This window comes from Tachyglossus aculeatus, chromosome 4 (assembly GCF_015852505.1).
Source record: "Tachyglossus aculeatus isolate mTacAcu1 chromosome 4, mTacAcu1.pri, whole genome shotgun sequence".
In the NCBI taxonomy this organism is placed as follows: Eukaryota; Metazoa; Chordata; class Mammalia; order Monotremata; family Tachyglossidae; genus Tachyglossus; species Tachyglossus aculeatus.
In genome coordinates this window covers 96,845,514-96,867,935 of record NC_052069.1, presented here as the reverse complement: position 1 = coordinate 96,867,935, position 22,422 = coordinate 96,845,514, and the positions used below count along the sequence as shown (strand labels likewise).

Sequence of the window (22,422 nt, the reverse complement as noted above, 5' to 3'; positions counted from 1 at the left end):
CGTAGCGGTCCCCGGGCCGGGCCGGGCCGGGCCCGCCTGGCTCCCCGCTTTACGGCCGCGCGGGGGGATCGCACTTCCCGTCGTAAAAGGCAGCGGGCCGCGGACCCCCCCCCCCCACCCCCCCCGGCCGGTCCTGCAGTATGGCGGCGGGCGCGGGCCCGCGCGAGCTGTGCCTCATGGACCGACACCTCAGGAGGTGAGAGCCGCAGGCCGGGGCCCCGCCTTCTTCAGTCCTTCGTTCGTTCGTTAATTCATTCATTCATTAATGACGGCATTTATTAAGCGCTGCTTTGGAGTCCGAGGTCGTGGGTTCAAATCCCGCCTCCCGCGTGACCTTCGGCAAGCCACTTCGCTTCTCTGGGCCTCAGTTCCCTCCTCTGTCAAATGGGGATCAAGGCTGTGAGCCCCGCGTGGGACAACCTCATCACCCTGTATCCTCCCCCAGCACTCAGAACGGTGCTTTGCACATAGTAAGCGCTTAACAAATGCCTTCATTATTATTATTACTATGTGCAAAGCACCGTTCTGAGCACTGGGGAGGTTATAACGTGATCAGGTTGTCCCACGGGGGGCTCCCAGGCTTCATCCCCATTTGACAGATGAGGGAACTGAGGCCCAGAGAATAATAATAATGATAGCATTTATTAAGCGCTTACTATGAGGAAAGCACCGTTCTAAGCGCTGGGGAGGTTACAAGGTGATGTGGTTGGCCCACGTGGGGCTCCCAGTCGTCACCCCCATTTGACAGATGAGGGAACTGAGGCCTAGAGAACAATAATAATAATGCTGATGGTATTTAACCACTTACTATGTGCAAAGCACCGTTCTAAGCGCTGGGGAGGTTACAAGGTGATCAGGCTGTCCCATGTGGGGTTCCCAGTCGTCACCCCCATTTGACAGCATGAGGGAACTGAGGCATAGAGAATAATAATAATGATAGCATTTATTAAGCGCTTACTATGAGGAAAGCACCGTTCTAAGCGCTGGGGAGGTTACAAGGTTATCAGGTTGTCTCAAGGGGGGCTCCCAGTCGTCACCCCCATTTGACAGCATGAGGGAACTGAGGCCCGGAGAATAATAATAATAATAATGCTGATGGTATTTGTTAAGTGCTTACTATGTGCAAAGCACCGTTCTAAGCACTGGGGAGGTTACAAGGTGATGTGGTTGGCCCAGGTGGGGCTCCCAGTCGTCACCCCCATTTGACAGATGAGGGAACCGAGGCCCAGAGAATAATAATAATAATGCTGATGGTATTTGTTAAGTGCTTACTATGTGCAAAGCACCGTTCTAAGCGCTGGGGAGGTTACAAGGTGATCAGGTTGTCCCTCAGGGGGCTCACAGTCTTAATCTCCATTTTACAGATGAGATAACTGAGGCACAGAGAATAATAATAATGATAGCATTTATTAAGTGCTTACTATGTGCAAAGCACCGTTCTAAGCACTGGGGAGGTTACAGGGTGATCAGGTTGTCCCATGTGGGGCTCCCAGTCGTCACCCCCATTTGACAGCATGAGGGAACTGAGGCCCAGAGAATAATAGTAATAATGCTGATGGTATTTGTTAAGCGCTTACTATGTGCAAAGCACCATTCTAAGCTCTGGGGAGGTTACAAGGTGATCAGGTTGTCCCATGTGGGGTTCCCAGTCGTCACCCCCATTTGACAGCATGAGGGAACTGAGGCACAGAGAATAATAATAATGATAGCATTTATTAAGCGCTTACTATGAGGAAAGCACCGTTCTAAGCGCTGGGGAGGTTAAAGGTGATCAGGTTGTCCCACGGGGGGCTCCCAGTCTTCATCCCCCTTTGACAGATGAGGGAACTGAGACCCAGAGAATAATAATAATAATAATGATAGCATTTATTAAGTGCTTACTATGAGCAAAGCACTGTTCTAAGCAGTCAATCAATCAATCATATTTATTGAGCGCTTACTGTGAGCAGAGCACTGTACTAAGCGCTTGGGAAGTACAAGTTGGCAACATATAGAGACAGTCCCTACCCAACAGTGGACTCACAGTCTAGAAGGGGGAGACAGAGAACAAAACAAAACATACTAACAAAATAAAACTGGGGAACAACTGAGTGACAACTGGGGGATTCGGGATTAGAACCCACAACCTTCCGACGCCCAGGCCGGTGGTCTATCCTCTACGCTGTGCTACTTTACGGTTAGAGAAGCAGCGTGGCTCGGTGGAAAGAGCCTTTGTTAAGCGCTTACTATGTGCAAAGTACTGTTCTAAGTGCTGGGGAGGTTACAAGGTGATGAGGTTGTCCCACGGGGGACTCCCAATCTTCATCCCCATTTGACAGATGAGGGAACTGAGGCACAGAGAATAATAATGATAGCATTTATTAAGCGCTTACTATGAGCAAAGCACTGTTCTAAGCACTGGGGAGGTTACAAGGTGATCAGGTTGTCCCCCAGGGGCTCACAGTCTTCATCCCCATTTGACAGATGAGGGAACTGAGGCCCAGAGAATAATAATAATGATGATGATAGCATTTATTAAGTGCTTACTATGTGCAAAGCACTGTTCTAAGCACTGGGGAGGTTACAAGGTGATCAGGATGTCCCACATGGGGCTCCCAGTCTTCATCCCCATTTGACAGATGAGGGAACTGAGGCACAAAGAATAATAATAATGGTAGCATTTATTAAGCGCTTACTATGAGCAAAGCACTGTTCTAATCACTGGGGAGCTTACAAGGTGATGAGGTTGTCCCATGGGGGGCTCACAGTCTTCATCCCCATTTTACAGATTAGGGAACTGAGGCCCAGAGAATAATAATAATAATGATGATAGCATTTATTAAGTGCTTACTATGTGCAAAGCACTGTTCTAAGTGCTGGGGAGGTTACAGGGTGATTAGGTTGTCCCATGTGGGGCTCCCAGTCTTCACCCCCATTTTACAGATGAGGGGACTGAGGCCCAGAGAATAATAATAATAATAATGATAGCATTTATTAAGTGCTTACTATGTGCAAAGCACTGTTCTAAGCGCTGAGGAGGTTACAGGGTGATGAGGTTGTCCCATGGGGGGCTCACAGTCTTCATCCCCATTTGACAGATGAAGGAACTGAGGCCCAGAGAATAATAATAATAATAATGATGATAGCATTTATTAAGTGCTTACTATGTGCAAAACACTGTTCTAAGTGCTGGGGAGGTTACAGGGTGATCAGGTTGTCTCACGGGGGGCTCACAGGCTTCATCCCCATTTTATAGATGAGGGAACTGAGGCCCAGAAAAGTGAAATGACTTGCCCAAAGTCACACAGCTGACAAGTGGCGGAGCCGGGGTTTGAACCCACGACCTCTGACGCCAAAGCCCGGGCTCTTTCCACTGAGCCATGCTGCTTCTCTTCGTTCATTCACTCAGTCATTCATTCATTCATTGCATCGTATTGACTGAGTGCTGACTGTGTGCAGAGCCCTGGACTAACCACTTGGGAAGGACGAGTCGGCAACAGAGATAGACAATCCCTGCCCAGCAACGGACATTCAATCGTATTGATTGAGCGCTGACTGTGTGCAGAGCGCTGGACTAAGCGGCTAGGAAGGACAAATGCATTCATTCAATCGTATTGATTGAGCGCTGACTGTGCAGAGCGCTGGACTAAGCGCTTAGGAAGGACAAATTCATTCATTCAATCGTATTTATTGAGCGCTGACTGTGCAGAGCACTCTAATAAGTGCTTATTGTGTGCAGAGCACTGTACTAAGTGCTTACTGTGTGCAGAGCACTGTACTAAGTGCTTACTGTGTGCAGAACACTGTACTTAGCACCTGCAGCAGCAGCAGCCACCCCTTGAGGCCGGGCCGGGCCAAGGTCAATCTGCTTTCTGTGTTGCCCCCAGTTGTCAGTTATCTTCTAGACTGTGAGCCCATTGTTGGATAGGGACCGTCTCTTTCTGTTGCTGACTTGTACTTCTCAAGTGCTTAGTACAGTGCTGTGCACACAGTAAGTGCTCAATAAATACGATTGAATGAATGAATGAATGAACAAGCAGTAGTCAGAATTGTGGCATTTGTTAAATGCTTACTGTACTAAGCCCTTGGATGGCTACAAGCCAGTTGGGTTGGATGCAGTCCCTGGCCCACAGGGGGCTCACAGTCTCAATCCCCAATTTACAGATGAGGAAACTGAGGCTCAGAGAAGTGAAGTGGCTTGACCAAGATCACATGGCAGACAAGTGGCGGAGATGGGATTAGAGCTCATGACCTATCTACCTCACCATGAATTGTTGAGGGCTTGCACTGTGCAGAGCACTCTGTTGAGCCTCAAAAGAGTTTACCAGCTATCCGGGAGACTGACACTAAAATACATTACAGGTAGGAGATGCAACCCAGTTTAAAGAAAAGGGGAAAAGTGGTGAGTGGTAAAATGAGTGGTTAAGGACTCAAATGCATGGGTGATGTCCTAGGAGCAACAGAAGCAGTGCGGTCTAGTGGAAAGAGCACGGGCCTGGGAATCAGAGGACTTGGGTTCTAATCTCAGCTCTGCCACCTGCTATGTGACCTTAGGCAAGTCATTTCACATCTCTGGGCCTCAGTTCCCTCATCTGCAAAATGAGGCTTCAGTGCCTGTTCTTCCTCATACTTAGACTGTGAGCCCCATTTGAGACCTATTTTTCGTATATCTATCCCAACACTTAATACAGAGCTTGGCTCATAGTAAGCACTTACCACAGTTATAGTAGTTATTATTATTATTATTACTATTAGCAGGCAGAGGGAATGGAGGCAGGGACGGGGGTAGGATGTTGAGGGATGGGTTTGCAATCGAGGAAGACTTCCAGGAGATGTGAGGTTTCTTTGTTTTTTTTTTTTTTAGTAGGGCTCTGAGGATAGAGCCTAGTAGTCTCCTGGGTACGAAGGCCCAGTGGATGGTAAGAAGACCAAATTTCTTTAGCTGAAATGATGAGATAAGCTAGTTTATTTTCCTGTGTGATTTAAATTGCAGGTCACTGTGAAATTTAGTGGCCTCAAATTTATGTGTTTAGGGAATTTGCTTCTACTGATATTATACTTGTTAAGTAGGATTCATTTTATGTCTTTTAAAAATGTATTTTCTTTTGTAGCTTATTAGAGGTATCTTTCAGTTCAAGCCTTCATACTATCAATCTGCACTGTAATCAGATATCGAAGATTGAAAGCCTGGATCATGTATGGAATTTACAGCATCTAGATCTGTCGTCTAATCAGATAAAACAGATTGAAGGACTGAGTAGCCTGACGAACCTACGGACGTTAAATTTGTCTTGTAACTTGATTACAAAAGTAGAAGGTTAGTAGCTGTTTTTTGTGCATTACTTCAATTAAGCAGAATGGCTTTTGAGTTCACCCTATTTTAAATATGAGGGAAAAGCCCAGTTTTGTCATAATTTATTAAAAATAATTATAATTATCTCTAAGGAAAGCTAAATGCCAGTTTCGTTGCTTTTAGGGTTCTGGATTAATTTATTACTGAAACATTAAACAACAGCCCAGTGTAATTTCTGTGTTGACCTTTATTTTCTTTTTTTTTTTTTGTCTCTTGTTTAGGACTTGAAAAACTATTTAATCTAACTAGACTGAATTTATCCTTTAATCGCATACATGATCTTCATGGTAAACAAGTTATTAATTGCTCAATATTTCATCAAGAATGCTGCGTCATTATGTTTAAAAAGAAAATTACACATTTTTTCTCTTATGTGATCTACACATTTTTTCTGTTAAATATACCTTTTAAAATGAGCTAGTATATAAAATCTGGTATTAACATATTGAAGGAAAATAAAACCTTTGAGTCTGTCTTTACTCAGAGGTAGATTATGGTGTTGGATTGATTATTACTCATGGACCTTGCCTGTCACTGTGGTTTGAAATTTATTGTTGCTTGCTAGATCCCTTCTGACTGCTGTAAATTTTGAGTAGCCTGACAGTGCCAAAGGGGTCACATTTTTGTGCATGCCTCAGTGTCTAAGACCTGAGACGTGATGGCAGATGCAGCCTCAATCCTGCTTGGCAATAGGAAGGCACATTTTGAAAAAGCCTGTTCATGAACCGGGCTTCCAGGCTCCATGCTCTCAGTGTGCTAGGTCTGAATTGTGCATATATGTAGGAAAAGCCATAATCCAGGGTATTTGCCAAGGCAGCACGTGCCAAGAACTTGCCATCTAAGCCGCCATGCACTGCCAGCTTGTTCGTAGGCTGCCAACTGCTCCAAGTGCCGGGAGTTAGAGGGGGAACAAAATCTCAACTCTACTTGGGTAATATCTTGCCTGGCACGATCCAACTCCCTTGTTACAATCTCTTCCTGTTGCTTTTTTTGTTACAGGATTTCTTGACCTTCGTGGGACCAATCATAAAATTAGTCACATTGACTTGCATGGCAACTGCCTTGACAGCATAAATCATTTAGTGCAATGTGTGATAGGATTACATTCTTTGACTAATCTTACATTAGAGAAAAATGGAAAAAATAATCCACTCTGTGATATACCAGGTTTGAACTTTTTTTTTTAAATAGGAGTACTGAAGTCTCAATGTCATAAAATGTGGGACCTTTTTTCTGTGGCAAATGGTCCCGGAACTAAGCTTGCTGTTAGACTGGGAGGGGGAATGAGAGAAGGTTCCTTAATAGTGGTAGCCACCTGATGCTGTTCCTTTTCCCTACCTCCCCTCACCCGGAGAAAAGAGGGCTTAATCAGGGAAAGCCTCTTGGAGGAGATGTGACCTTAATAATGCTTTGAAAGTGGAGAGAGTGTGGATGGTCTGGCGGATGTGGATGGGGAGGGAGTTTTAGGCTAAAGGGAGAATGTGGAAAGTAGGTTGGTAGTGAAATAGATGAGATCGGGGCACAGTGAGTAAGCCGGTACTAGAGGAGCAGACTGTGTGGGCTGGGCTGTAGTAGGGGGTCAGTGAGATGAGATAAAATGGGGCAAGATGATTGAGTACTTTAAAGCCGATGGTAAGGAGTTTCTCTTTGATGTGATTGTGGATGGGCAGCCATTGGGGGTTCATCTAAACTGTGAGCCCATTGTTGATTAGGGACTGTCTCTATCTGTTGCTGAACTGTACTTTCCAAGCACTTAGGACAGTGCTCTACACACAGTAAGCGCTCAAGAAATACGATTGAATGAATGAATGAGGAGTGGGGAGACATGGACTGAACGTTTTTGTTGATAAATGATCCGTGCAGCAGGGTGAAATTTTGAGTGGGGAGAGAGAGGAGGCAGATGGAGTAGTCAGGGTGGGAAAGGATAAGTGCTTGGATCAACATGGTGGCAGTTTGGATGAAGAGGAAAGGGCAGATTTTAGCAATCCTGTGAAGGTAATAATAATAATAATGACATTTATTAAGTGCTTACTATGTGCAAAGCACTGTTCTAAGCACTGGGGAGGTTACAAGGTGATCAGGTTGTCCCACGTGGGACTCAGTGTCTTAATACCCATTTTACAGATGAGGTAACTGAGCCACTGAGAAGTTAAGTGACTTGCCCAAAGTCACACAGCTGACAATAGGCGGAGCCGGGATTTGAACCCATGACCTCTGATTCCAAAGCCCGTGCTATTTCCACTGAGCCACGCTGCTTCTCTAATAATAATGGTGGTATTTGTTAAGCGCTTACTATGTGCAAAGCACTGTTCTAAGCATTGGGGGGGATACAGGGTGATCAGGTTGTCCCACTTTGGGCTCACAGTCTTAATCCCCATTTTACAGATGAGGTAACTGAGGCACAGAGAAGTTAAGTGGCTTGCCCAAGGTCACACAGCTGACAAGTGGCGGAGCCTGGATTTGAACCCATGACCTCTGCCTCCCAAGCCTGCCCTCTTTCCACTGAGCCACGCTGCTTCCCTACGAGATTTGGTGTCAGACTGAATATGGGTTGAATGAGAGAGATGAGTCAAGGACAACCCAATATTACCGGCTTGTGAGGTAGGGAGGATAATGGTGTTATCTACAGTGATGGGAAAGACACAGGGAGGATAGGGTTTGAATGGGAAGATATGGAGTTCAGTTTTAGACATGTTTAATTTTAGGTATCGGCAGGACATCCAGGTAGATGTGTCCTGAAAGCAGGAGATATAAGATTTCAGGAAGGAGAGAGTTCAGGGCTGGAGATGTAGATTTGGGAATCATAGAAAATGAAACTACTTACCCACTTCTGTAACACAGAATAAAGGGCTGGTAAGTCAAAACTCACCAGTGCTGGGCAGCAGCGGCACGGGAGAGAATCGAGGGTAGAGACTCATTTACTGCGCGGAAGGAGGCAATGGTAAACCACTTCCGTATTTTTTACCAAGAAAACTCTATGGATACGCTACCAAAACGATTGCAGATGGAAGTTCGTTCGTTCGTTCAATAGTATTTATTGAGTGCTTACTGTGTGCAGAGCACTGTGCTAAGCGTGGGGCGTTCTGGGAGAGATGTGTCTATGGCGTCGCTATGGGTGGGACACGACTCGATAGCATAAGACAGCAACAAGGTCCTAGATCCCCAAACCCTTTAAAACACCAATGTGAACCAATGTGAAGCCAAGGAATACTATTTTGGTGAATGCTGGTTTTGTCACTGTACCAAATGGTCATAGATATGCCAAACAGGTATATTTAAGAAGTTATCTGAAAGGTAAGATCCCAGCTTTTGAATCTCATTACAATAGAACAGCCCAACTTCTAGACCCTAGAGGCTAAGGCAGGGATTATTTTCTGCCTGAAGATCTCCTCAGAGAGGTTTTCACCTTCATTGGCCACATCCCAGCCCAGCTCTCAGCATCCTCCTTCCCGTTCTTCTTTTGGAGTTAGGGGGTTCCCCGGAGATGTTTGACCTTTGTGACCACATCCCAGCAACAACCCTGACGACAACTGCCACCCTTTCCCTCCTCTGACTCGTTACTGCTTGCTGCCTTTACTCACCGGTTGTGCTTCACTGCTGCCACCCGGGGCAACCAGACCATACCTGTCACTGTTTGCTTCCTGTTTCAGTTGCTGTTGCTTACAATAGCCAAGCTCTTTTGAGGGCAGGGGTCGTGTTTACTGATGATATTGTACACTCCCCAAGCACTCAGGCGCCCTGCACACAGTAAGCCCTTGATAAATACCTTTGATTAATTGCTCCTACCGTCGCAGCCTCACTGCTATGCCCCCCTGCCCCCTCCCCGCAGCTTACTTCACGCCGTCCCCTAGCTTGGCTCCTAGAAGGGTCCCCTGTGCTGGGGAAGCTTCCGAGGCAGCGCTCTGTTCTCGTCCCCCCGTGTCCTCCTTTTTGATCTTGTTTGCAACAGCTGCACACACTCCAACCTCCCGCCTACACGAGTAGCTTCATATTTGTCCCAAGTGTCAGGTAGGGCTTGGGAAAGGCTACAGCTGGAGCTGAAATTCCCATCCCCAGATTTCCTTTCAGAGCTACACACAACTAGGCATCAGTGAGCCCACTGTTGGGTAGGGACTGTCTCAATATGTTGCAAACTTGTACTTCCCAAGCGCTTAGTACAGTGCTCTGCACACAGTAAGCGCTTAATAAATACGATTGATGATGATGATGATGATGATCAGAAGACTCTCAGGCCTTATTTGAACCTCTTTTCCTCTTCTCCCTTATCCAAGCAGCAGTAGCGAAAGTGAAAATCTGAGACATAGATTTCAGATTTGTTCCCTAACGTACGAATTTCCATTACAGCATAGTTATAATTACAGCAAAATAGTGCTGGGCATTTAGGAAGGCCAATAGAATCGTAATGTCTTCTGTATTCATCTGGAAGAAAATATATGGAAAGAGTGTTTCAGTGTTTTGTTGTGAATAATTTATTATTCAAGGATACAGGGGGATCATTCTTCAGACTTTGCGCCAACTAACAGTCCTAGATGAAATGGATATATTTGGTGAGCCGATAAATTTGTTGGAAGGAAATTCTAAAGATCTACAATGTTTGGAAGACCTTCTGGATTATTTAGTTTCTTCCGATTCTCAGTTACCTGAAGAAGAGGTATGGCATGGATCTTTTTTATTTTCTTGTGTGGAAGTAGTTTTTTTTTATTCTGGGCATTAAAAACAACCTGATTTATTTGTTTTCCCAAAGTACGATGTGAAGTGTCCCCCGATGACTCCACACGTGGACCACGTGCCAAAACGCCAACAGCCTGCAAATGCGCCAGCAAGTGGTAGTCTTTGCTCTCCACCTGCGACCCACCTTCCCGCTTCTGAGCCACAGAGGGGAAAACTTGATGAAAATGATACGAACTGTGAGATGCGAATAAAGAAATTAGAAGATCAGATATCACAGTTACTTAAGGTACAGCAAAGACATTTTCCCTACCACTCCTCCTCAAAAGTGGTTAAAAACTGGACCCTAATTGCATTTCAAATTATTTTTGCCCTTTTTGGGGTGAATTTACCCTACCTTCTTTCCAGTGATAGCATAGTACCTAGTAATTGATGATACTAGTAGTAATTGAAGCAGCGTGGCTCAGTGGAAAGAGCATGGGCTTTGGAGTCAGAGGTCATGGGTTCGAATCCCGACTCCGCCACATGTCTGCTGTGTGATCTTGGGCAAGTCACTTAACTTCTCTGGGCCTCAGTTACCTCATCTGTAAAATGGGGATTAAGACTGTGAGCCCCACATGGGACAACCTGATCACCCTGTATCCTCCCCAGCGCTTAGAACAGTGCTTTGCACATAGTAAGCACTTAACAAATGCCAATTATTATTATTATTATTAATTGATGATACTAGTAGTATCATTTAAGCCCTGTGGAGCACTCTTTTAAGTATTAGGGTAGCTACAAGTTAATTAGGTTGGACAGTCCCCCAGTCTGTTGGGAAGAAAGAAGGGCAAATAGGCATTTAATCCTCATTTTTACAGATGAGGAAACCAAGGCACAGAGAAGTTAAGTGACCTTCCTGAGGTTACTCAGCAGACAAGTGGCAGAGTCGGGATTAGCACGCAGGGTGCTCTGACTCTGCTGTTTTCATTAGGCCCCGGTGTTTCTCATCTGACTTAATAATTCTAATGTTGCTGTGATATTAGAAGCCAGTAGTGAACCTGGCTGTCTGGGTTATGACTCCCAGAGGTACAGCCACAGGGAGAGCTAGCCCCTTTCACCACTACACTAATTCTTATATTGAGCATGACTGACACCAAGGCAGCTTCCTTCAACCAATGCCTGCTCAGCCAAACACTTAATCTATTTTACCCAGTGCAGCGATACCCCTCACCACACCAAGAACGGTGGAAGCTAGTCAGTCAGTCATATTTTTTGAGCACTTACTGTGGGCAGAGCACTATACTGAGTGCTTGGAAGAGTACAGTGTGCATAACAGTATAACAGACACATTCCCTTCCCACAGTGAGTTTACAGAGCAAACTTTTCTCACGTGTTCTTTTATCACCAGCTGGGCAGACTTGTCTATGCTCACAGACTTGTTCATCATTCCCAGGTGGTTCTCAGAGCTCGTGGGGAGAAGTATTGCCAAGGAACCTGATCTCAGGTGCCAGTAGCCTATGCTGGCCATGCAGCCCCCGGTATGACCGTGGGGTACACCTGCATTGCATTCATGTGTCAGGCATGCTGTTCCTCTACTCCGGTAAATGTGTGGAGTCTTTGCATGATGTAGTTAATGGCAGTCCTTCTGCCACAGTTTTGGGCTCTATTCCATTTGGGCTGGATCCTAGCACCAATTCTGAGGGTGTCTCCCATCCCTCCCTCTTTCTCTCCCTCCCTCTCTCCGTCCCTCTGTCTCATTTTTCCCAATCCCAAATAGGCTGCTTAGTCCCCAGCCTGGTTTAGTGGCCTTTACACTGTTGGGTTGGCCCTGGGCAACAGGGCTGGCTTTTGGTACTGGAGCTGTGCCCAAATGAGCTCTATCTGATGAGGGACCAGGTGCCCTTAGTCCTGTCACATTACCTGAAATGGCAGCACTGGCGGCCAAATTCCAAGGAGCTGGGCATCTGAAGGGGTTAATCCAGTCTTTTTGGGGGGGGGCGTGGGGCTCAGTGAAAGGTTTTATCATGCCCATTAGCATAAGTTGGGCAGACATTGGGCACTAAGTGAATGAAATCAGCTTGCCAGGAATCAGGCAGCATGGCTACCCAGAGGCGCTCTGCATGGGGAAATAGCTGGGGAAAAGGTTTAGTCTACGGTATCATCATCATCAATCGTATTTATTGAGCGCTTACTATGTGCAGAGCACTGTACTAAGCGCTTGGGAAGTACAAATTGGCAACATATAGAGACAGTCCCTACCCAGTAGTGGGCTCACAGTCTAGAAGGGGGAGACAGAGAACAAAACCAAACATACTAACAAAATAAAATAAATAGAATAGATATGTACAAGTAAAATAAATAGAGTAATAGATATGTACAAACATATATACATGTAACAGGTGCTGTGGGGAAGGGAAGGAGGTAAGATGGGGGGGATGGAGAGGGGGATGAGCGGGAGAGGAAGGAAGGGGCATATGGTAGCCCCCAAATGAACTTGCCAAAGCTTCCTTTTCACCTTACCTTTAGTTTACCTCAAGATAAACATTTTATCATGTAGAAATCATCTGGTGTGGTGTCAGCCAAGAGCTGATCTCCAAGCTCTTAGCACAGCATCACAGGGGCTTCATCTGCTTGAATTTTCCCTGCTTCTGCCTCAGGAGAACTTGGCCCTGCCCGTGGCAGGTGGGGCTTCCCCACTATCAACAGAAAGTCAGCTTCCTTCCAGAATGTCCCAGTAGCTTGGCAAGGGCCTGGATGGGAAGGTGGAGGGAAGGGGGATGCTCCACATCCTTATTCAGTGAAGAGCCAGCTTCCTCCCAGAGTATCCTAATAGATTTTTATTTGGGGAAGGGGCAGATATATGCTCCCTTTCCTGCTATGCTCTTTCCCGGCCGGTGACCATGATGCCTAACTAAATGTAGTACAGTGGCACTTTGTTTCACACAAATCTAATTTATCAGCACTGCTTTAGGAAAGAGCATGCTCCTAACCGACTCCGTTGTATTGCACTTTTCCAAGTGCCTAGGACAGTACTGTATACACAGAGAGCACTCAACAAATAGTATTGACCGACTCTAAGTTTAGCTAGAAAACTTGGGTTTATGTGGAGTTTTAATTTTCTTGTATTTTGAGATTTATTATCCTTCTCTGAGCACTCATCTATAATTTTAGTTAAATTTCCATCATTTGACAAACCCTTATGAGCATAATAATTATTTTGAAAAGGAATGTACTAAAGTTTGAAAGTAAGCCAGTCGTACTCAGTTATATAGATTCTTACAAAACATCTCTCTTAGACAACCAATTCTTCAGTTGGCGAATGTCCTTTAAATGTCCTGAAAGGAAAAAGAGAAACAGATACGTCTTCGGGGAGTGACTGTGAAAGTGGAAAAGAGAACCACAGTAAAACGTCTAGAAGAACTAAGATTACTAATTATAAAAAAGGCACCCCATGTGTCAAGCATCATGGTAAAGGCAAACTTTCTGACAGGTATCTTTGATTTCATAGTTTGTTTTTGTTCGTACACTGCTGCTTAAAAACAGTTGATGTTTTATTGAGAATTGAGTGGTAGTAATAATTGTGGTATTTGTTAAGCGCTTTCAGTGTGCCAGGCACTGTACTAAGCGCTGTGGTGGATACAAGCAAATTGGGTTGGACGCAGTCCCTATCCCACATGGGGCTCACGGTCTCAATCCCCAGATAAGGGATTGAGTTTCCAGATGAGGTAACTGAGGGACAGAGAAGTAAAGTGCCCAAGGTTATGCAGCAGGTAAGTGGCGGAGCCGGGATTAGAACCCATGACCTTCCGAATCCCAGGCCTGTGCACTATCCTCTATGCCATGGTGCTTCACACAGATAAATAATGAAAGGTAGCAACAGCATCTGAACAGTAGTCATCTATTTATTACAGGAAACCCTGCTCCTCCCACTTCCCAAATGTGTTATTTATTATGTAAAATGGTATGTAAGACTGTGCCCAAGATGGATGCTGTCCTTTTACAACAGCTTATCTTTTTAACCTGACCTGACTAATGAAAACTCTGGTGCACTTACTGCATGGAGCTGTGCTTACCACACAGAGGGATCTTCTGTGAAAGTTCCACCCTTCCTCTCCCCCTCACAACCACCACCTCTGTATTAGATTTGCCGATCAGACTAAATATTAATCTCACTACCTCCAACCTCTTCTCCCTTCCAGACTAAATGCAACATTTTACTAAAGTACCAGTTGGAACCACTGCCCTCAAAACTCTCCAGTACTCCCCATTGCTTTTTACATGAAACGAAATCTCCTGACCATCATCTTCAAGGCGTTCCCTCTTAGCTCTGCTGTCTTCTCCCTCTAACACCTAAACTTGCAACCATCACACCTCAAGCAAAGCTCTCAGCCTTCCCCCACTCACAGTTGTCTTGTTTCTGGCCAGCTGTTCATATCTGAAACGCTTTTCCCCTCAGCTTTACCAAGCACATCTCTACTCCCTTTAAAGCCTTCTCTTCCAGTAGGCAAGTTTTGACTAGTTTTGCTCTTCTTTCCAATCATGCCTTCCCATCAGCCACCTCAGCACTCATGTATTTATCTGTTTATTTCTTGTTCACTTACTCTCCTAATCTTCAAGGCCCTACTAGAAAGGCTTCTCCTCTAGAAAGGCTTCTCTAACTAACAATCTCATCTCACTTCACTAGTCAGCCCCCAAGCATTTAGGTAGGTACTCACACAATCCTCCTCCCCACACAGCACTTAAATAGATGTCCTTAAACTTAATTGTTCTCCCTTACCTGTAACTTATTTTAGTGTCTACCTCCCCACTAGATTGTAAACTCCTTGACGGCAAGGATCGGGTCTACTAACTATTCTGCTCTCCCAAGCACGTGGTACAGTGCTCTGTACTAAATGCTCAAATACTACTGTTAATAATAATGATAATGGTATTTGTTAAATGCTTACCATATGCCAAGCACTGTTCTAAGCGCTGGGGTAGATACAAGGTAATCAGGTTTTCCCATGTGGGATTCACAGTCTTAATCCCCGTTTTACAGATGAGGTCACTGAGATAAAGAGAAGTGACTTGCCCAAGGTCACACTGCTGACAAGTGGCGGAGCCAGGATTAGAACCCATGACCTCTGGCTCCCAAGCCCGTGGTCTTTCCACTAAGCCACACTGCTTCTGCTCTCAACTCTTATTATTCATTCATTCATTCAATCATATTTATTGAGCACTTACTGTGTACAGAGCACTGTACTAAGCTCTTGGGAAGTACAAGTTGGCAACATATAGAGACAGTCCCTACCCAACAACGGGCTCACAGTCTAGAAGGGGGAGACAGGCAACAAAACAAAACAGGTGGACAGGTGTCAAGTCATCAGAATAAATAGAAATAAAGCTAGATGCACATTAACAAAATAAATAGAATAGTAAATATGTACAAGTAAAATAAATAGAGTAATAAATCTGTACAAACATATATACAGGAGCTGTGGGGAGGGGAAGGAGGTAGGGCAGGGGGGATTGGGAGGAGGAGAGGAAAAAGGGGGCTCAGTTTATATTTGTCAATTTATCTACTGTCTCCTCCAAGTCGAGTGGTATTTCTTTTTGTTTGTTTGTTTCCTCTATATGTTCCCCAAATGGCTAGTATATTATTATTACTATCATTATTATTATTATTATTCAGACCTTGAGGCCCATGTGGGACAGGGACTGTATTGGGCCTGATTAACTTCTACCTACCCCAGAGCTTAGAACAGTGCTTGACACATACTGAACACTTGACAAATACATAATGTAATATATATTGCTCTGTATACAGTAAGAGCTCAATAAATATTATTATTATTATGATGGTATTTGTTAAGCACTTACTGTGTGCCAAGCACTGTTCTAAGCACTGGGGAGGGTACAAGGTAATCAGGTTGTCCCATGTGGGGTTCACAGTCCTAATCCCCATTTTAAAGATGAGGGAACTGAGGCACAGAGAAGTTAAGTGACTTGCCCAAAGTCACACAGCTGACAAATAGCAGAGCTGGGATTAGAACCCATGACCTCCGAGTCCTAAGCCTGTGATCTTTCCACTGAGCCATGCTGCTTCTCATAAATACTATTCACACTGATGTTATAGCATGCAGTTAAATTCAAATTACACTCTTGGGAAAATTGCAGTTCACAGAGAATTTGTTAGTGATGATGGATAGGCCTGGGCCTGTGGAGGATAATTTCACTGTGGAAGATTTTTTAAAATCCCATTCTACTTGGAGATGTAAACATTGCTTCATTTTCTTCCCTGTCCTCCTTTTTTTTTTTTTTTTTTAGGTTTTGTTTTTTAAATGCGCATCCCCGACTGCCCCAGTTTCTAGTTCCAGTTATAGTTTGGACCAGTCAACTTTCGGTTTATCATATAAAGACTTTAATAGTTTAAGAATGTTTTGTGACTTTAGGGGTGTATGTCCAAAACATTGACCAGTATGTAAAACATCAATCAGTATTAATTCCTAAATACTATTTTTTTATATTTTTTTACAAAGATGTTTTAGTCTAAGGTGAATTTTGGAATGATAACTCAGATAAGAAATTTACTCCATTTCCAATTCTTATTTCTTTTCAGTGGTACAGAGCAGAGTAACTCAAAAAACCCTAAACATCCACACTCTAAGGAGGATTTAAAATCATCTTCTGGAAATTCTGATTTAAGGGTGACCGGAAAATCATTTAGAAAATCGGGAACACAAAAGACTAGAATAAATAAAATGGAAAATACAACCTCAAGAGATGCAGAAGAGTCAACTTACAAGGTAGGATTTCTGAATCTTAATATAAGATAAATAAACATAACTCCACTTCTGAATTTGTCACCTGTCAAGGTAGTCTGTGCAAGAAAATTATGCTGATTTGTTTTTAAACCAGTTTTAGCCAAACTCATGTCTGTGTTGCCCTTCTTTCCATAATCTTAACATAGTGGGAGGGAGGTGGTATGCTATGCCTTGCCGGAGCTTCTTGGGGAGAATGAAGTTTAATAGCTCTTGAATTTTGGTAAGGCTTTGGATTCCCTGCTGTATGGTATTCTAAGCAGCAAGCTAGGAAGATAGGGTCTGGAACAGCTGGAAACTGAACTAAGTTTACTAGAGGCAAGGGTTCACCTTATGTCTTTTAGCTACCATGGTAGTTTTGCGCCATTGCAGTTGTACTTGTTCATTGCCTGTTGTGTCCCAAAGGGAACAGGACTGACGGGGATGAAAGAGAGTAATTAGTAGCACTATAATCGATATATTGCTCTAATCAATTCCTCTGCACAGGTTCTCTGTTCTGAAATCGCAGGACTGGAGCCTGTCCGGAGCTCTCAACAGGAGACTCCATCTTGTGTTTCATTAAGACTTTCGAGAAATGTTCATGTACAGTTCTAATACCTACACACCCTTAGAATCTCTTGACATTATTTATCAGTATTATTTATTTGAATCAACCTGGCTGTTTTCAGGCACTTGTTCAGGAACTGGATCAAGAAAGGGAGAGGAGGTGGAAAGCTGAGCAAACTGAGAAGAGACTCTCTGATCATATCAAAGAACTGCAGAAACAAGCAAGAGAAGAAAAGGATCTTCACAGTATCACTGCGACCACCACAGATAGGTGGGGGAAACTACGTTGACGTTTCAAAGTGCACAACTGGTATTTCTGTAGTAATAGAAGAGCAGTAGACAGAGTTCAGCATTCTGCTTTAGAACTAGTACTGTTTCCCCTGGCAGAGTTGAATTGAGCATCATTGTTCAGCTATTTGGCCCTTGAGCAAGACTCAGTAAGAAGGGGTAGGGTAGTTGTCTTAAAACAGGTGGGCAGTTATTTGGGTGAAAAAGCATGGATATAAAAACTGTTGAGGACTGCACCCAAAGTGTTTGTTGTTTGCAACACCTATCAAGATTGTTTTGACATTTATTATAGGAAGACCCCTTCATATTGTTTCCACATGAGTATGTATTTAGATATATATTTTTTTTGTGTGTATAAAAATAGCCATCCTTTGTTTCTGAAGACAGTGCTGTTGACAGCAAGATCCCAACCACGCATACAAGTGTGGCTGATTTGTCACCACACCTCAAGATTAAAGTTCACCAGATGTAGTCCTTTGGCCAGGAAATGGGCAATGTTTAGGACACTTTCCCCGTGGGGGTGTGTTTCACATTGTGAAATAGAGCCAACAGACATTGAGAGAACTCCACTGCTGCCTTATCAGAAAACTAACCGATCAATATTGTACTTATTGCTTATATGTGGAGAATTGGTATTTAGGGTGGTAAATGGGATTTCCCAGTGTCAGTAGGACACACTCTTGAGTTGCTTTTTGAACATTGGGGGTGATTGGTGCCAAACCATTCGTACTCTCTGACTCCATCCTTCAACAGGGATTGCAAATCAGCTAATTAGGGTTAGGTAAACAGTCTGTGACCAAGGGGCAGAATATTTCTGTTGCTCTCTTTTATGTTTACGCCGTTTGTAAATGAGTCACTCACATCTGCCTTGAAAATCGTTGGGGTCTCTTTTTAAAAAAAAAAAAATTTGAATCCAGAATTTTCATGTGCAGTGATATTGTTTAATGTTTTTTGACTTTGGCTGGTCGTGGTGGTTGGCTGGGTTGAATCAGCTGGTGAGTCAGGGGCAGCCTCTAACCAAAAGTATTAATTTTATCTGCAAGAATCTGCGAGTTCAGATTCTAACAAATCAACATTCTTTCATTTTTCCAAGAAGTTCAGTGAGTTTTATATAGGGGGGAAATTTAAAGCAAAAACCTTTTCTTCTTTATGTAGAGAATAATAAAATAGTAAAGGTGGGCTTTGTGGCGTAATTTGGAAAGCAGCATGGCATAGTGGGTAGAGCACGGGCCTGTGAGTCAAAAGATCATTGGGTTCTAATCCCAGCTCTGCCCCTTGTCTGCTGTGTTACCTTGGGCAAGTCACTTCACTTCTCTGGGCCTCAGGTCCCTCATCTGTAAAATGAGGATTGAGACTGTGAGCCCCACATGGGACAGGGATTGTGTCCAACCCAATTTACTCCTATCCTCCCCAGTGCTTAGTACAGTGCCTGGCACATAGTAAGCGCTTAACAAATACCACAAGTATTATTACTATAATTTGTGGGGCGTGGCTGAAGTTTTGTCAGATGAAGTCCAATACCTCCCCAAATTTGACTTAGCTTTGTAAATGTTCAGTTTACTCTAAATATTTCCCTTATAATCATTCTTAATGGGCAGAATTGTACATCCACTGAATTGAATTATCAATCATTTACTGAAAGCTGACTCTGTAGAGCACTGTACCAACTTGAAAGTTGGTAGACATGCTCCCTGACCACAAGGAGCTTACAGTTTAGAGGAGGAGATAGGTGTTTTAAAAATTACGGTTACTTACGTAAGTGCAGTGGGCTTGAGGGTGGGGTGAATATCAGTGCACAGGTGATGCAGAAGGGAGAGGGAATAGAGGAAAGGAGGGCTTTGTTGGGGAAGGCCTCTTAGTCTCAAGGACCAGTAAAAACACCCTCTGGTTAGTAATATCTGTCTCCTCTAGACTGTAAACTCATCGTGGGCAGGGAACATGTCTGCTAACTCGAATTGTACTGCCTCAAATGCTTAGTACAGTGCTCTACATATAGTAAGTGCTCAGTAAATACCATTGATCGATAAAGAGAAATATGTTTAATTAGCAGAGGTGGCCAGGTTAGAGAGATATTATTCGGCTTCTCACTCTCCTTTTTCTCTGGTACTGTCCTGGGGTTCTCTCTCCACTGGTCTCTTCTTACCCTGTACATTTTCTGTCCTTGTGCATGTGGATCTATGGCCTTGTTTGCAGTTTGGTGTGGGTGTCCCGCTTTACAGTCTCCGCATCTGTGTGCCTGTATGTGCGTGAGTTTCCTTTGTGGCTGAGGGGGAATCATTGCATGAGTGTGTTTGGACATCCCTTTCTACGTGTTTTGTTTTGTTGTCTGTCTCCCCCTTCTAGACTGTGAGCCCATTGTTGGGTAGGGACCATCTCTATATGTTGCTGACTTGGACTTCCCAAGTGCTTAGTACAGTGCTCTGCACACAGTAAGTGCTCAATAAAGATGATTGAATGAATGAATGAATATCCCTCTTGAATGAAGCTCTGAGTAGGGAAATATAAGCACCTGTGGGAGTGCCAAGAGCTCTGCCTCTCTTTCTTCCTTTTCCAAATTGTACCACTTCTGGACAGTGGAGATTTTTTAGTCCCCTTCCTCTCCCCACTTCAAACGGCCTTGGCAGTCTGTTGGTGCTATAAATACCCAGCCCCCTCACTGCAGACACAGACCTTCCGCTTCATCATCCACTTATACATAACAATAATAATAATTAAGGTATTTTTTAAGCACTGACTACATGCCAAGCACTGTTCTAAGCTCTGGGGTAGATACGAGGTAATCAGGAATCAGGTTGTCCCACTGGGGTTCACAGTCTTAATCCCCCATTTTACAGATGAGGTAACTGAGGCACAGATAAGTGAAGTAACTTACCCAGGGTCACACAGCAGACAAAGATCAGAGCTGGGATTAGAACCCACGTCCTCTCACTCTCAAGCCCATGCTCTTGCCACTAGGCCATGCTGCTTCACCAGTCAATATATCCATCCATCTATATGTATACAGAAGCATGTATATAGAAACATATCTCTTTCAGGTTCCAGAAGTTGGGATTGGAAAGAAGAGTCTTCTCAGGTTACCTCATTAGTAAAATGGGGATTAAGACCGTGAGCCCCATGTGGGGCAGGGACAGCATCCAACCTGATTAACTTGTATCTACCCCAGCGCTTAGTACAGTGCCTTGCACATAGTAAGCTCCTAACAAATACTATTTAAAAAGAAAAAAGAGTCTGCAGTAACTGCAGGGAATCAGGCTGGAAAGCACTATGAGTGGAAGGAGATGCCTCTAAAGCTCCTCTTTGAAACAAGCCTGGTGGGGTTGGAATTTTGTTTAAAAGCCAAATTTGCGGAGGGGGCAGTTTTGGATCTGATGAAATTGAATGCAATCATTTTTCTTAATGTTTAGGCTAAAGGAATTGGTTTTTAAGGAAAGAAATGCCAAAATAAGATTGCAAGCCATCATCCAAAAATTTCAAAATGCATCTGAGAAACTTACTAATGAGTTAAATCAGTCAAGGCTGAAAGAGGAGGAACAACAGAGAATCCTAAGGAATTTGGAAGAAAAACTGTCAAAGATGGAGACACAGAGAGTACAGCAACAAGCTTCTGAGGTATTTCTCTTTATTGTAATAGCCACACAAGTGGTCAAAAACAAAATCCTCTAGAAGTAAATATTTGTATGATGATGGAAAATATGACTACCGCATTTAAGATTAATGTCGTTTACTGACATCACGACCATTGTTGCTGTGAAAATCGAAAATGTTGAAATAGTTGGGGAAATGTTTGTAGGTTGGTAAAATCTTTATTCAGGCTGTGAAGATCAAATTCTGGAGAGAAATGATGGGGGTGGGGTTTAGATGGTAAACAGGATTACCAACACCCTGTTAATCCAAGGTGTTTTACAGTCTGTTGTCAGATATGTGGACCATGAGTCTGACCCAGTGTGTGGCACTGCTAGTATCCTTTTGTTCTAAAAATTTTAAAAAAGAAAAAAAATAATGGTGGGTCTGATGAGGTAGTAGAGCTCTCACCTACCTGGGTACTGGTTTAGGTGCCTGAAGCTGAAGGGCAGGTGGCTTAGTGAAAAGAACATGGGTTTGGGAGTCAGAGGTCATGTGTTCTAATCCTGGCTCCTCCACTTATCAGCAGTTTGACTTTGGGCAAGTCACTTAGTTTATCTGTGCCTTGGTTCCCTCATCTGTAAAATGGGGATTAAGACTGTGAGCCCCACTTGGGACAACTTGATTACTTTGTATCTACCCCAGCGCTTAGAACAGTGCTTGGCATATATATATAGGAAGTGCTTAACAAATACCATCATTAGTATTTATTTATTATTGCCACCAGATCTGGGATAGGGTATTGTCAGCTCTCTGGATAAGAAAGTTGTTTTCGATACCAGCTGTGTTAGGGTGGTATCAATGCTCTCCCATCTCCTACTAATGTTTTCTTAATGTTAGTCCTAGACATTTAGAGAAGAACTTTTTATTATTATTATCCTGGGATTGAATTGGGAAATCTTATCAAGAGACCTCAGTAAATCCCTAAACTTTGTGCAGATGAAACGGGTTCAAGAATTGGAGCTTAAAGCTTCGGCTACTGAGAGAGAATTGCAGATTCTTAGAGTATCTCTCCGTCAACAGAAAGAGAAGGTGCAACAGCTTCACGAAATTCTAGCGTTAAAAGAACAAGAACACAGGTACGCATTGCATTAGGAAACTAAATCAGTTGGGGAAATATCTGGGGTTACCCGGGCATCTAAAAGTAAGGTCCAGGTTACCTGTGGGGGAATGCCTGTGGCACCC

The 22,422-nt window shown here is 43.8% G+C and overlaps 1 protein-coding gene across 5 annotated transcripts in view; it reads left to right on the top strand.

Annotated features, from left to right (window-relative positions):
- Nucleotides 1-140: 140 nt before the first annotated feature.
- Nucleotides 141-22,422, top strand: part of LRRCC1 (leucine rich repeat and coiled-coil centrosomal protein 1) — a 38,346-nt gene continuing 16,064 nt past the window's right edge. For 2 of the 5 annotated variants that reach the window (XM_038745387.1, XM_038745386.1), the window contains exons 1-11: nucleotides 141-196; nucleotides 5,091-5,296; nucleotides 5,554-5,619; nucleotides 6,332-6,499; nucleotides 9,814-9,983; nucleotides 10,077-10,289; nucleotides 13,279-13,472; nucleotides 16,581-16,767; nucleotides 17,451-17,599; nucleotides 21,021-21,225; nucleotides 22,177-22,316. In XM_038745387.1, coding sequence (XP_038601315.1) covers nucleotides 141-196; nucleotides 5,091-5,296; nucleotides 5,554-5,619; nucleotides 6,332-6,499; nucleotides 9,814-9,983; nucleotides 10,077-10,289; nucleotides 13,279-13,472; nucleotides 16,581-16,767; nucleotides 17,451-17,599; nucleotides 21,021-21,225; nucleotides 22,177-22,316 — 1,754 coding nt within the window. Of the gene's footprint in view, nucleotides 197-5,090; nucleotides 5,297-5,553; nucleotides 5,620-6,331; nucleotides 6,500-7,911; nucleotides 7,934-9,813; nucleotides 9,984-10,076; nucleotides 10,290-13,278; nucleotides 13,473-16,580; nucleotides 16,768-17,450; nucleotides 17,600-21,020; nucleotides 21,226-22,176; nucleotides 22,317-22,422 lie in introns of those variants that run through there. The other 3 variants (XM_038745388.1, XM_038745389.1, XM_038745390.1) reach the window with 3 other exon arrangements.